General features: G+C 37.6%; 1 protein-coding gene across 1 annotated transcript; it reads left to right on the forward strand.

Annotated features, from left to right (window-relative positions):
* The first annotated feature begins 2,403 nt into the window (after positions 1 to 2,403).
* On the forward strand, positions 2,404 to 10,166 carry LOC133867241 (uncharacterized). The gene is made up of 3 exons (XM_062303961.1): positions 2,404 to 2,744; positions 9,239 to 9,397; positions 9,631 to 10,166. Exons 1-3 carry the CDS (start codon positions 2,478 to 2,480, stop codon positions 9,985 to 9,987), a joined length of 783 nt encoding a protein of 260 aa, XP_062159945.1. The 5' UTR covers positions 2,404 to 2,477; the 3' UTR covers positions 9,988 to 10,166.
* The last annotated feature ends 2,644 nt before the right edge of the window (positions 10,167 to 12,810 follow it).

Genomic DNA, 12,810 nt, shown 5'->3' on the forward strand with positions numbered 1-12,810 from the left:
AAAGAAAGAAAGTGGTGGCAGCGCGCCACATCTAGAGGTGGCCGAGTGTGGCACACAGCCACCCCCAAAGGGGTCGCTGCCAGTTGGGAAGCCATCCCTTTCTTTCTTTTTATTTTCTATTTTTAATTAATTTAAAAGTTTAATGTATTTACTTATTTATTATTAAGAATGACTTGCGTCGTCATTTTATTGGTGTTGACATAACACGGTAACGCCTAACAGAATCCGTCAAATATTTTAATGAAATTTGACTACAGTGACTAAATAGTTTTTTTGGTATACCCTAAGGACATTTGAATTTACTTTGAAACAAGGGAGCAATTTGTAATTTAGGCCAACTACATTGATTGATTTTACATTTTTCCCTTAAACTGCAAACCTGCTGCGACCATTTGTAAACTGTATTTTCAAACGGCTTACGTTTTGCTATTTCTTTTAAAAATTCCAATAATTTATTCAAAATTGTAATTTCAAATGCATCCTTACATTACGTGTTGTGTTACTGATTTTGCAATGTTATCATTGAATTATCAAAGGTTGCAATATCGATATTCTATTTTTCAGCCTCTTTCTATTTCTCTCATTTATTAGATTTTTCGTTAAATCATAACAAAAGATGTCAAATAATTACAATTTTCTCTCGATTTAAAATTTTTGTTTTTTAAAAAGTGAACATTTACGGGCTCACGATCCCTTTTTTTTGTTTGTTTGTTTAATTAAGGATAAATTTATATTTTTATAAATTTCATAGGGAAATTTCACATTTTTAGCCGTTTGAGTCAACAAAAATTTTTAAAATAAAGGGTTAGATGTCTCAGTTGGTATCTTTGTTAGATTTTTTGTCCAAATTTTAATGGCCCGCCACGTGTCAACCTCAACAGTTGACATGTAACACTATATAAAAATAAATAAAAACTAAAAATCTTTAAAAATTAATTAAAAAAAAATTCAAAAGAAAAAAGAAAAAAAGAAGAAGAGGGGTTACTCAATTGGCCACCGCCACCCCCATTTTGGCCAAGGGGGTGGCAACAAAAAAAGAAAAAAATGTTGCGTTTTAGCCCTTGGGGGTGGCCGAACCACCCCTTTGGCCCTAGGGGGTGGTTCAGCCACCTCAAGGGCCAAAACCTAGCAAAAAGATTTGAGGGTTTGCCCATGGGGTGACCGAACCACCCTTGTGGCCCATGGGGGTGGTTCGGCCACCCCAAATCGGCTTGAGCCACCCCCTTGGCCAAAATGGGGGTGGCATGGTAGCTCGTCTTTTATTTTATTTTTTTGAATTTATTATTATTTATTATTTTTAATTAATTTTTAAAGATTTTATTTTTTATTTTTCTATATAGTGTCACGTATCAACCTCAGCAGTTGACATGTGGTGGGCCGTTAAAATTTGGACGAAAAATCTAACAGAGGTACCAACTGAGTTTTTATTCCTAACGCAAGTACCACATGATACAAAATAAAACTCTGATATTAAATTTAAAATGACTTAAAACTCAGGTACCAATGAGGTATTTAACCCTAAAATAAAAGTAAAATTAAAAAGGGAAAAAACTATATTGCAACTTTTAATAATGTGATAATTGCACCATTGGTCCCTGTGGTATGCCATAATTATTTTTCACTCCTTATGGTTTAAAAAGTTAATGGGAGGTCCTTGTGGTTAGCGATAATTACAAATCGATCCCTACAATCAAATTCCGTTAAAAATTGTAACAGATTCCGTCAAATGCCACGTCGGTGCCACGTGTCTCCATTAAGATGGCGACACGTGTCAATCTTAATAAAAAAAATATAAATTTATCAAATTTTTTTTTTTTTTTTTTTAAAAAAAAAGAAGAAAAAAGAAAAGAAAAGAAAAGAAGGCAGCAAACATTGGCTGGCCGAGCGCCACCCCCGGCCACTCGGGTGGCCGCGTTCCACACCATGCAGCCTCTGGGGATGGCCATCGGGCCACCCTTAGAAGATCTAGGGGTGGTCCACCTTGCCACCTTTTTTTTTTTGAATTTTTTTTGAATTTTTTTTTTTTTTTTAAAAATAAGTATTTTTATTTATTTTTTAATAAATTTATATTATTTTATTAAGATTGACATGTCAGCGCTACGTGTCGCCATCTTAATGGCGACACGTGGCACCGACGTGGCATTTGACGGAATCTGTTAAATTTTTTTAACGGAATTTGACTGTAGGGATCGATTTGTAATTATTGCTAACCACAATGACCTCCCATGAACTTTTTAAACATAGGAAGTGAAAAATAATTATAGCATACCACAGGAACCAATAGTGCAATTATCCCTTTAATAATTTAACTGAAGTTTAAAAAAAGAAAAAGAAAAAAGAAAAGAAAAGGAAAATATAAAAATAAAGGTACAGGCGTATAGCGAAACCAAAATGAAACGCACCGTTTCTGTCATCTCTCTCAGAAGACATAACTTCAAAGCTCATTCGAGACAAGGCAGAGAGAGAGAGAGAGAGAGATGGAAGGAATCGTTGTAGAAGGAGAGGGGTCAGGGGCAAGCAGGTACACGCTGAAACCGACGCGTATAAGCAACGAAGACATACTGTTGTGCATAGACGTGGATGCGGAATCGCTGGTGGAAATGAAAAGCACGGGACCAAATGGTCGACCGCTCACCAGATTGGACTCCATCAAGCAAGCCATCCTTCTCTTCGTCAACGCCAAGCTCTCCATTAATCCCGAACACCGCTTCGCCTTTGCCACCCTCTCTAAATCCGCTTCTTGGGTACTCACACTTCTCTCTACCTTCGAAATTTGCACAAACACAAAATTCTGCATTTGTTGTTCTTCTTTGGTGGATATATTTTGAATTGACTTATAATAAGAGAGCATGGATCGATTACTTATCTGGGATCTTGATCTTATTTCAAATAAGAGAGTATAGACCGTAGGTTCTCGCTACAAGTTCATGTGTGCTTTGCATTTTTTTTGGGGGGGTTTTGGGTTGGTTTAAAATCTGTGTAATATTTAGTCTATTTTATGTATTCCTTGCTTGCGTCGCATGTTGCATTTTATGGTTCATCAATCAAGATTTTATGGTTCCTTGGTGATTGTAATATGATGAAAATGGAACAAAATGTGAAAGTAGTTGATCACTCTTGTTTATTCTCTTTTTAAGGTCGTGATGATGCACACATAAGGTAGATGACATCAAGATTCTTTTTACCTATCCATTAAGTTTCACATAATTTCTAACCTAGCAGATTAACGAAGAAATGTTTTTGAATTAATGAATGGTAATAGATTGGTATTTGTTACACCCACATAGTTTTAGGCTGTAAAATGGGTGCATGGATTTGTAGAGTTCAGATCTTAGAAATTGTTAAATTTTATTCTCCCTTGGGCTTGAAGGGGAAAGGCCGAATATGCTTTTTATACTACATCTAGGGTGCAGCTGTCCACCGCTTTGCCTAGCTTGTATTTCTCCTACAACTATGTTTTCGCGATTTTGGCTGCTCCCATTTCACTTGCCGCTACTACATGAATTGCTTTTGCTTTCTTCTCCTCTGGCTACTAAGATGTTTAACTTTTTTTCATTGCATAACACATGCATTAGAAATTGCCTAGCAAAGCGTCATTAGTTGTTTTTGTAAGTAAATGAACTTCATTAAAAATGCAAAGGGTGCACGCAATTACACAAGAAGTATACAAGAGAAGCACCTAACCAGAAAAGGAAAAAAAATATTATAAAAGAAGGTCTTTAAGTCCACCCTCCTCTCACTATTTTCAAAGCTTCAATCATTTCTTTCTCTCCGGATACAACACATCAAGCAACATGGAACCGTCTTCTAAACAGCTTCACTTTGAGGACTACCACATTGCTCTCTTCAACAAGCGAAGATATCTATCACTCATAGGGGCATGACCTACACTAACCCAAAAAAACCGAAGATAGAGTTCCATAAGGCACTATCTATCTCGCAATGAAGTAAAAGGTGATCAACAATTTCCCACTCTTTTGCACATGCAATACCAATCTACCACAATGATCTGCTGCTTTATTGAGTTATCCAAAGTGAGGATCTTACCTAAAGCAGCTAAGCAAAGAGAGCCACTCTCAAGGGGGCCTTACTCTGCCAAATACTCCTCCAAGGGAAGTGATTGCTAACATTAGGAATTAAGACAGTATAAACGATCTAATATCAAGAATTCCTTCTCCCAATTATGTGCTGCTATTGCAAAATTAACATTCCACTTAAGATAGCCATTAGATAACTGAAGATAAACCGCCATAGAGGCATTCCTAGAGCAAGCAATATTAAACAACTCCAAAAGCGTTACTCTAAGGGACTACTCCCCACACCACATGTCATGCCAAAAACTAATATTTGAACCGTCACCCACCTCAAATCTTGTATACTTCGAAAATTCCTCCCAACCCATCTTAATGAATTTCCAAAGACCAACCCTATCGACCCATTAACTTCATTAGAACACCACTCACCCCACTAACTACCATATTTAAAGTCCTCCGCCACTCTCCACAGAGCCTCTCTCTCATAAGCAAAGCGCCATAACTACATCCTTAGAAGAGCCCGGTTGAATAAACAAATTTTTGACCCTTAAACCCTCCTTAGGAATCAAAGAACAAACCTTGGGCCAACTTACTGGGGAAATTTGAACTCTTCACTCATACCTCCCCATAGGGATGTAATCGAGCCGAGCCGAGTCGAATTCGAAGATTTCAAGACTGGCTCGTTTATGAGTCGAGCCTAAATAGTCGAGCTCGAATTCGAGCCGAGCTATAAATTACATGTTCAAGCTCGGCTCGTTTAAAACTCGGGCGAGCTCGAGCTCGAACTCAAGCTCGAGTTCGTTGAAAATGACATTCGAGCCGAGCCGGGTTACTAGACAAGCTCGGTTAAACTAGAGCTCGATGTAAACTATTAAATTTTTCAATGAGTGATCAAAGCAAAATTTAAGCCCAAGTTTATGAACAACCTCTATGCATTTATTAATAACATAAATATACAATATGTAAGTATATAAGGCATATTATAAAATATATTACATAACTATAGTTTATAAGTAACAAATTAATAATATGTTATTATATATAACTACAGAGTATAAACAATGGTATATGTATAATGTGAACAAATAGTAAGTCTAATATATTCTATATAACTAAGTAACTATAATATAAGTATAATATATAACTATTGTTAACCATGTGTGATGTGATATATGTGTTTATATATATATGCTAACTATTTAATATTGTTATATTGTTATATACTAACTATTAATAACTTAATATCTTAATTTAACATACTAAATATTGTTATCAAAGTATTATAATTAATATGTAATACTATATATATTATGCTATGTTTACTATTTACTAATATATATGTAAGATATGAACGAGCTAACGAGTCGAACTAACGAGTCGGGCGAGCGATCCGGTCGAGCTTTAAACGAGTTGAGCTCGCGAGCCCCTATCGAGTTTTATCGAGCGAGTCGGGTATGTATCACTTACTAATCGAGCGGGTTTCAACAGTAACGATCGAGTTTCTACAGTATCGAGCTCGAGTTCGGATCGGGCTAAACCGAGCGGGTATCGAGCGGGCTGTCGAACGGACTGGCTTATTTACATCCCTACCTCCCCACAAGAAATCTGTGTAACTTCTCAATGCGCCTAGCAACTCTAGTCAGGAGAGGGAAAAGAGACATGAAGTAAGCTGACAGATTAGACAAATGATTCTTAATCAAGGTTATCCTACTCCCTTTAGACAAGTACAACCGCTTCCAACTAGCCAAACGACGCTCAACCTTTTCAAAAATGTCATCCCAAATAGATTTGGCCTTAAAAGAGGCTCAACGGAAGACTTAAGTACTTCATAGTCAATGAGGAGACCCAAGAACCCAAAATTCGAGCCAAATCTTCTACATTATGGACATTACCAAGAGGGACTAACTATGACTTAGCCAAATTAATCTTCAAACCCTAAACATCTTCAAAACATAAAAACAAGCATCGCAGGTGACGAAGGTTATCTAAGTCAGTTCAAAAGCAAATCAAGGTGTCATCCGCAAAAAAAAAGATGAGAGATATCAATCCTACCAACATCCCTAGGCCCCACAGAAAAGCTAGATAAAAAAATCTCTCACTGCAGCTGAGATTATCTTACCTAAAGCTTCCATAACAATAACAAACAACAATAGAGACAAAGGGTCCCCTGTCTCAGACCATGAGAACTACTAAAAAATCAGTGGAAGTGTTGTTTTCCAATATAGAAAAGCATAACAAAGAGATACAATGAGCTATCAAGGTCTTCAGCATGTACAACAGAAAGTCCCAATTAGTGGGATGATTTGTTTTTTCTATATCCAGTTTGCAAAGCGCACCTGTCACCACTGATCTAATTATGCTATCAAGGCATTTGTTAGCGATGAGCTCAAGATCTAGAATCTGCCTTTCTCTGATGAATGTGTTTTGAGGCTTGGAAAAAATCTTCTCTAATACCATCTTCAACTTGTTAGCTAGAATTTTGACAATAATTTTGTTAATGTCACTACTTATCAAAAAATAATTTTGTAAATCAGTAGACTAATCGGTAGAAAATTGTTAAGATCAACAATCCCTCTTCGGAATGAGAACAATGAAAGTAACATTTAGACTTCTTTCAAATTTGTCTTTAGCATGGAAGTCATGGAAGACCTTCATAATATCCTCTTTTAGAATCTCCCAGCAAGCTTGGAAAAATGTCATAGAGTAATTCTCAGGGCCCGAGGCCTTCTGGTGGTTCATAACTTTCACCACCTCTAAAATCTCTCATTCCTTTAACACTTTCTCCAACCAATTGGCCTCCACCTCCCCAATGGAGTAAAAAAAATTGTCGTCCAACTTAGGTTGCCAACTAAAATGCTCGGTATACAAATTATTATAAATCTGCAAAATGTGTTCACTGATCTCATATTGATCTGTAGAAACTTTACCATCAACTATCAAATAATCAATGGAGTTATTTCTTTTATTAGAATTGGTCATTCAGTTAAAAAACTTTGTGCATTTGCCAACAACTCACCTCCTCCATGAGAGTTAACCTCTCCAAGTCACTAATAACCTCACTCTTCCTCAATGCTTAAGGCCTTCTCTTCTTCAACCACTTCAAGATCTTGTAGTTCTTCCAAAAGAATATTTTTCTGCCTATCTATATTGCCAAACACCTCCTCATTCCAAACTTTTAAGTCTGCTTTCAAAGCCTTAAGCTTGCGAGCCAAAATGAAACTCGGAGAGTCTTGAAAGCGATAAGAAGTCCACTTTTTCACCCTATCCACAAAGCTCTCGTATTTTAACCGCATATTCTCGAATTTAAAATATCTTATACCTCCGTGAAAGTCTCCACAATCAAGAAGAATAAGGAAGTGCTCCGAGCAAAGTTTAGGCAATCTCATCTGGGACACACTAAGAAACTAGAATTCCCAATCAAGAGAGACAAGAAATCTGTCAATTCTAGACCAGGAAGGAAAATATCGGTTATTTGACAAAGTGAAAGTTCCACCTACAAGAGGAAGATCCATAAGACCCCATTCAAAAATGAAATTTGAGAACTCTGTCATAGCTAGACTAAAACGGCCCTCTCCCGACATCTCACTAGGGAAATGAGTGACATTAAGATCTCCCCCAATGCACCATGGAAAGTTTCACCAACTAAGCAAACCCACCAATTCATTCCAAAGAAGCCTTATATGCCCATAAGAATTGGGACCATAAACACCTGCAAAAGCTCAGTAAAATGATCTTCAACGTTTCTAAATGAACACACAACACTAAACTCCCCCACGCACTCATCAATTTTCTCCTCCACCCTCTTATCCCATATAAGCAAAATTCCTCTGGAATACCCTCTAGAGTCTAAACAACACCAATCCATATGATGGCAATCCCGTAAACTACAAACCACTCTATAGGACATATGTTCCAGTTTAGTTTCCTGAAAACAAACCACATCCACCTTCTATTCTTTGAGCAAATTATTTATCCTTAGGCGCTTATCCCTTTCATCCAACCCTCTCACATTCCAAGATAACAATTTAGGCTTCATTAAGAACTGAGAAATCCCTACTCTTACCTCTGCCACGACTTGAACTTCCACCTTGAGAATCATAATTAATAGAGCAAACCAATCTTTTTAACTCCATGTTACCTCTATTTACCCGTCTGGAAATGGAGGCTAAATCCACTCTGATACAGCTCGCTTCAATGGCTGTCAACAATGCCATAAGCTTCTCTACAAATCCCTCACAAGAAAGCCCCACACCCCACAACTCGAGAGATATCCTTCACTTTATGTAAAACCCAGTCTGAACAGCCCTGAGCAATCAGTTCTTCCAATCTCAGCAGGGGGACAAGCTTTTTCCAAAGCATACGGCATTTTGGATGTAGATGATGATATCTATACAGATGGATCTTTAAAGGAGTGCAGACAACGGGCTCTGGGCTCCTCCCTATTGTAGATATCCACATCCAAGCATGGAAGCGGCTTCCTAGCAAGTCGGTTGTTCCCTTCTGCACAATCCAACTCCATCCCAATCAAAGCAGTCAGTGCATTAGCTTCCCCCTTATCAATGGTAACCTTATACAAATGCCTAGAAGAGGAAAATGAAGAAGATGGTGTATTAGACTCGTTTGCCCCCTTTTACTACTATTGCCCACTCTGAGGGCTTAGGATCTATCTCAACACCCACCTAGCCCAAGCTGGAGATTGTTACCCAGAGTCGAAAGCTACAACACCCAAGCCCTCTATCAACCTGACTAAATGGGTCACTGTCCTAGAACATGAAACATCACCATTATTGCTAGAACCAGGGAACCCATACCCAAGAGCAATCAATGTTGCCTCCTCGTTGGTGGTGTCTGAAGAGTGGGATTGAGAAAGCGGCTGAAATTGAGTTTATGGGGACAACCGAAGATGCTGAGCCACCGCCGACAATGAGACACTTCCGTTTTGAGGTGAACCAATGTCTCTCTCAGGGTGTGAAAATAAAAAAATTTCACCCAAATCTCCTGTCCTTCCCCGAGTAGACTCCACCATGTTGTGCATTAGTCATACCATGCCATCCATTTGATGCATTAGATATGTTAAGATGGGTCGTGGAAACACTCTTGGTAATATTGATGAAACACAAGTTAGATTTTACACTTTCTTTTTAAATTTAAGGATTTTGTGATTAATTCTGAAATGTTTTGGGTTCCTTTCTGCTATCATGTAGCTTAGGAAAGAGTTTAGCAGTGAAGTTGAGTCTGCAATTGCTGCACTTCGGGGACTCTCAGCTACTTCAGCTTGTGGTGCTGCAGATCTTACCAGTCTGTTTCGGGTGGCAGCTCATGAAGCAAAGAAATCCCGTGCTCAGAATCGAATATTTAGAATGGTAAGTTGTGTTGGAATCACATTTTTTATGTATCTGTTAATGAATGTGTCCCTCAACATGGACATTTTCTCTTAATTGTCCTGGATATTTTCTGTTTAATTAACCTACTGATGGATGCAAATTTGTTACCTACTGATGATGATGACCTTGTCACTTAGATGAAACATCTTTAGTGCTTGTTCTATCTATGAACTCGGACATACAATATGATTATGATATTCTGTTGGGTTTAGATTCTTATCTACTGCAGATCATCCGCAAAACCACAACATCAATGGCCTGTAAACCAGAAACTCTTTACTTTGGATGTTATTTACCTCCATGACAAGCCTGGACCAGACAACTGCCCTCAGGAGGTCTATGATGCACTTGTTGATGCCCTTGAGCATGTCAGTGAATACGAGGGCTACATACATGAGAGCGGGCAGGGGCTAGCACGTGTCCTCTTCCGTCACATGTGTGTGCTGTTATCACACCCTCAGCAGCGGTGCCCACAAGAGTATGTTGACATACCCAAACCTCTTACAAAGAAGTCGCCTGCCTCAGACTCGGTGCCTGGTGAAGAAAGTGTTCCCATATCAAGCCAATGAGAATTTGACAATTGAATGAGTTATCTGCTCTTCCTTCTTATCTTTTGATTCTGCGAGTATATAACTTAATGTTTTCTTGGAGGAAGTTGATACGTGCATCTTGTAAATGAGAATGAGGAAACTATTTGACCTTCCAATTTCTGTATAAAATTTGATTTTTTTTTTTCTCATGAAAAATCTGATAGGATTGTTAAATGTGAATTTGACGTTGATTATTCTTTATTTGTGCATGTTTAAAGAACATGCAAGGATCGCATGTGGATTTAGGCTCTCTTTATTTTAAATTAAAATGTTTTTTGTTGCAACATATTTTCAACAAAACCATTTTTTTGGAAAATGATTTCAGTTTAAAACATTTTTTTCGGTGTTTGATTCGTTAGGAAAATACGATGGGAAAGGCAACGGTGACAGCATCGATGAAGGCAGCGGCGGCGGCACTGTGAGAGTGCATGCAAGGAGGTCAAGTACTGTTAGTTGAGAATGCGAAACTCAAACTCAAAAAATGGTTTATGAAATAAAAATGAAATCATTTTACGCAAATTAAAGGAGGATTTCATGGTTAACCGAAAATGTTTTTAGTTTTACCAAGATTTTCGGTTGTAACAAACACTGAGAAATGAGGGAAAAAAATTCAAAAAAATGTTTTATATCGAAACAAATGGAACCTTAAACAGGGTGGGTACATACAGGATCTTAGGCTGGGATTGTAATCACCAAGGATCCATAGTTATTATCAGTTCCACCCGAATACAAGGATTATTTGGCAGCTTGGCTGGGAGCCTGGGATAATTGTAACATGGTAATGAATTATATTTCATTTGGACATTCAAAATAAGAATCTGGAATCTTCCAAGCAAGCCATGCGCAGATTCAAGTGTCAATAACTCTCAGATTAATTATTGATTTCACATAAAAGGCAAGATGTGCATTCAAGATAGTTTGAGAAAGAGTGGGAAAGATCCTCCCTTATAACCTTTTTTTTCTTATTCAATTAGAAAAAAAGAAAAAAAAGAAAAAAAAAGAAAAAAAAAGAAGAAGAAAATAGTTTGAGAAAGAGAATCTAGTTATTTACTCAACGATTCCCTGACTGCAATGCTGATTGACGTGTAGATGGCCAAAATTACTTGATCAATCAAATATAACTGAAATTTCAAAAACAATCAAATATATATATATATATAGGGATGGAGCCAAAAGCTCTTATGGGCAGAGGTCAGACGTCAAAGAAAATTGTTATTTAGGGCCAGTAGGCTATTTTTTTTTTTTTTGGAATTAAGAGGGAGCAATGGCCCCTGCCGGCTCCCCTAGTTCTGTCCCTCTCTCTCTATATATATATTGAAAATGGTAAAGATACTAATTCATCCAATTGATCAATGGTCTCAAATGGCTCAGTGACTTTTTTGGTGAAGTGTTGCTTTTAAGAGGCTTTGCTACATTTAAAAATTTAAGTAAAGCCTTGATCACATATTAATGTGAGGCATAGTATATGATGATTTTCAAATCTACACCATCAAGTCTAAGCCATTGCGTACCCACGAAACGGTAGAAGGGTCCGCTCGAAGGCTTGTTGGGTGTGCCGGATTAATATGAGGCATAGTATATGATTATGCTAAAATCTACAAAATCGAGTCTAAGCAAATGAGTGCTTACAAAACAAAGTATGGGTCCGCTCAAAGGCTTTTTGGGTGTGCCAGCGAAGGATGCTTTTGATGCTTAAGTCAGTAATTTTATTGTGACATATTATCAAGCACTCCACTAGGGACCACCTCCATGGAGCCTCACATTAAAAGTATCCCATTCCCCAAAAAACAGGCATGCCCTTTACAACTTTAAAAACTCTCAATACTCAGTTTTATTCTCAAAGCCATTTACTAACGTAAGCATCATCAGAGGCTCTCAGATCCTCAAAGGACCAACATTTTTCCAATGACTTTTCCTTTATTTTGCATGAACCCATCGTTCGGTCCTGCCATGCAAAAATCTACTTCAGCAGTACAAGATATTGCATAATGCGGACTCGCAGAACATCTAGCCCGTGTATGTCAGCCATTAAGCTCATCCTTGTAACTGGGCCTTAATAGATCGTTCATCATAAGCGTTGGTCTATTACTGTATGATTGTTTAGTGAATAATGCTTGGACCTCCTAAGGTTTCATTTGAGCCTCATTCCCTTGCAGGCCATGAGCTTGTTTTAGTAATGACTTATGATTCTTTGCCTCCAATTATGGAGTTGACATACCAAACAGAAGTTATCTAGAAAATTTGAGAGAGGGTCAACTTACACAGTCGATCTAATCATTCAATATATAGTATTGATGATCTTCAAAAAGTAATCAGATTCTATGGTCAGGATCCGTTTGATCAGGTTTATCGTCTTAAAGAGATACCTCCACGACGGATTTCAATGTCGGTCCTTTTAATTGAGAAGGGACAACTTGAGAATTATGAGCCATGATTACACCATAAGACTAGGAATATAATGTAATTTTTTCATTCTATATTCTTCGCAAATTTTTTGACCAGATTATTCCAAACTTGCCATGGATATTTTTATTTTATTTTATTTTATTAATATTTTCTTAAGCAAATATAAAATTACCATGGAATTTCCCAAAAGAATACCCAATAGCCATGGATCCAATCCCCTTTCCCTGTAAAGCGCATCAAGACGGTCAACGGTCAACAACCGTCTCCACTCTCCATCTTTTTTCACCCCGGCCGTTCAACTGAGTCTTGGGGTAGCCTAGAATGATTAAAAAAAGGAAAGAAATAAATATTCAACCAAAAAATTAAGTGTTCTTTCACACCTATGGGAGCCACATC

Source organism: Alnus glutinosa, chromosome 4 (genome assembly GCF_958979055.1).
Source record: "Alnus glutinosa chromosome 4, dhAlnGlut1.1, whole genome shotgun sequence".
Taxonomy (NCBI): domain Eukaryota; kingdom Viridiplantae; phylum Streptophyta; class Magnoliopsida; order Fagales; family Betulaceae; genus Alnus; species Alnus glutinosa.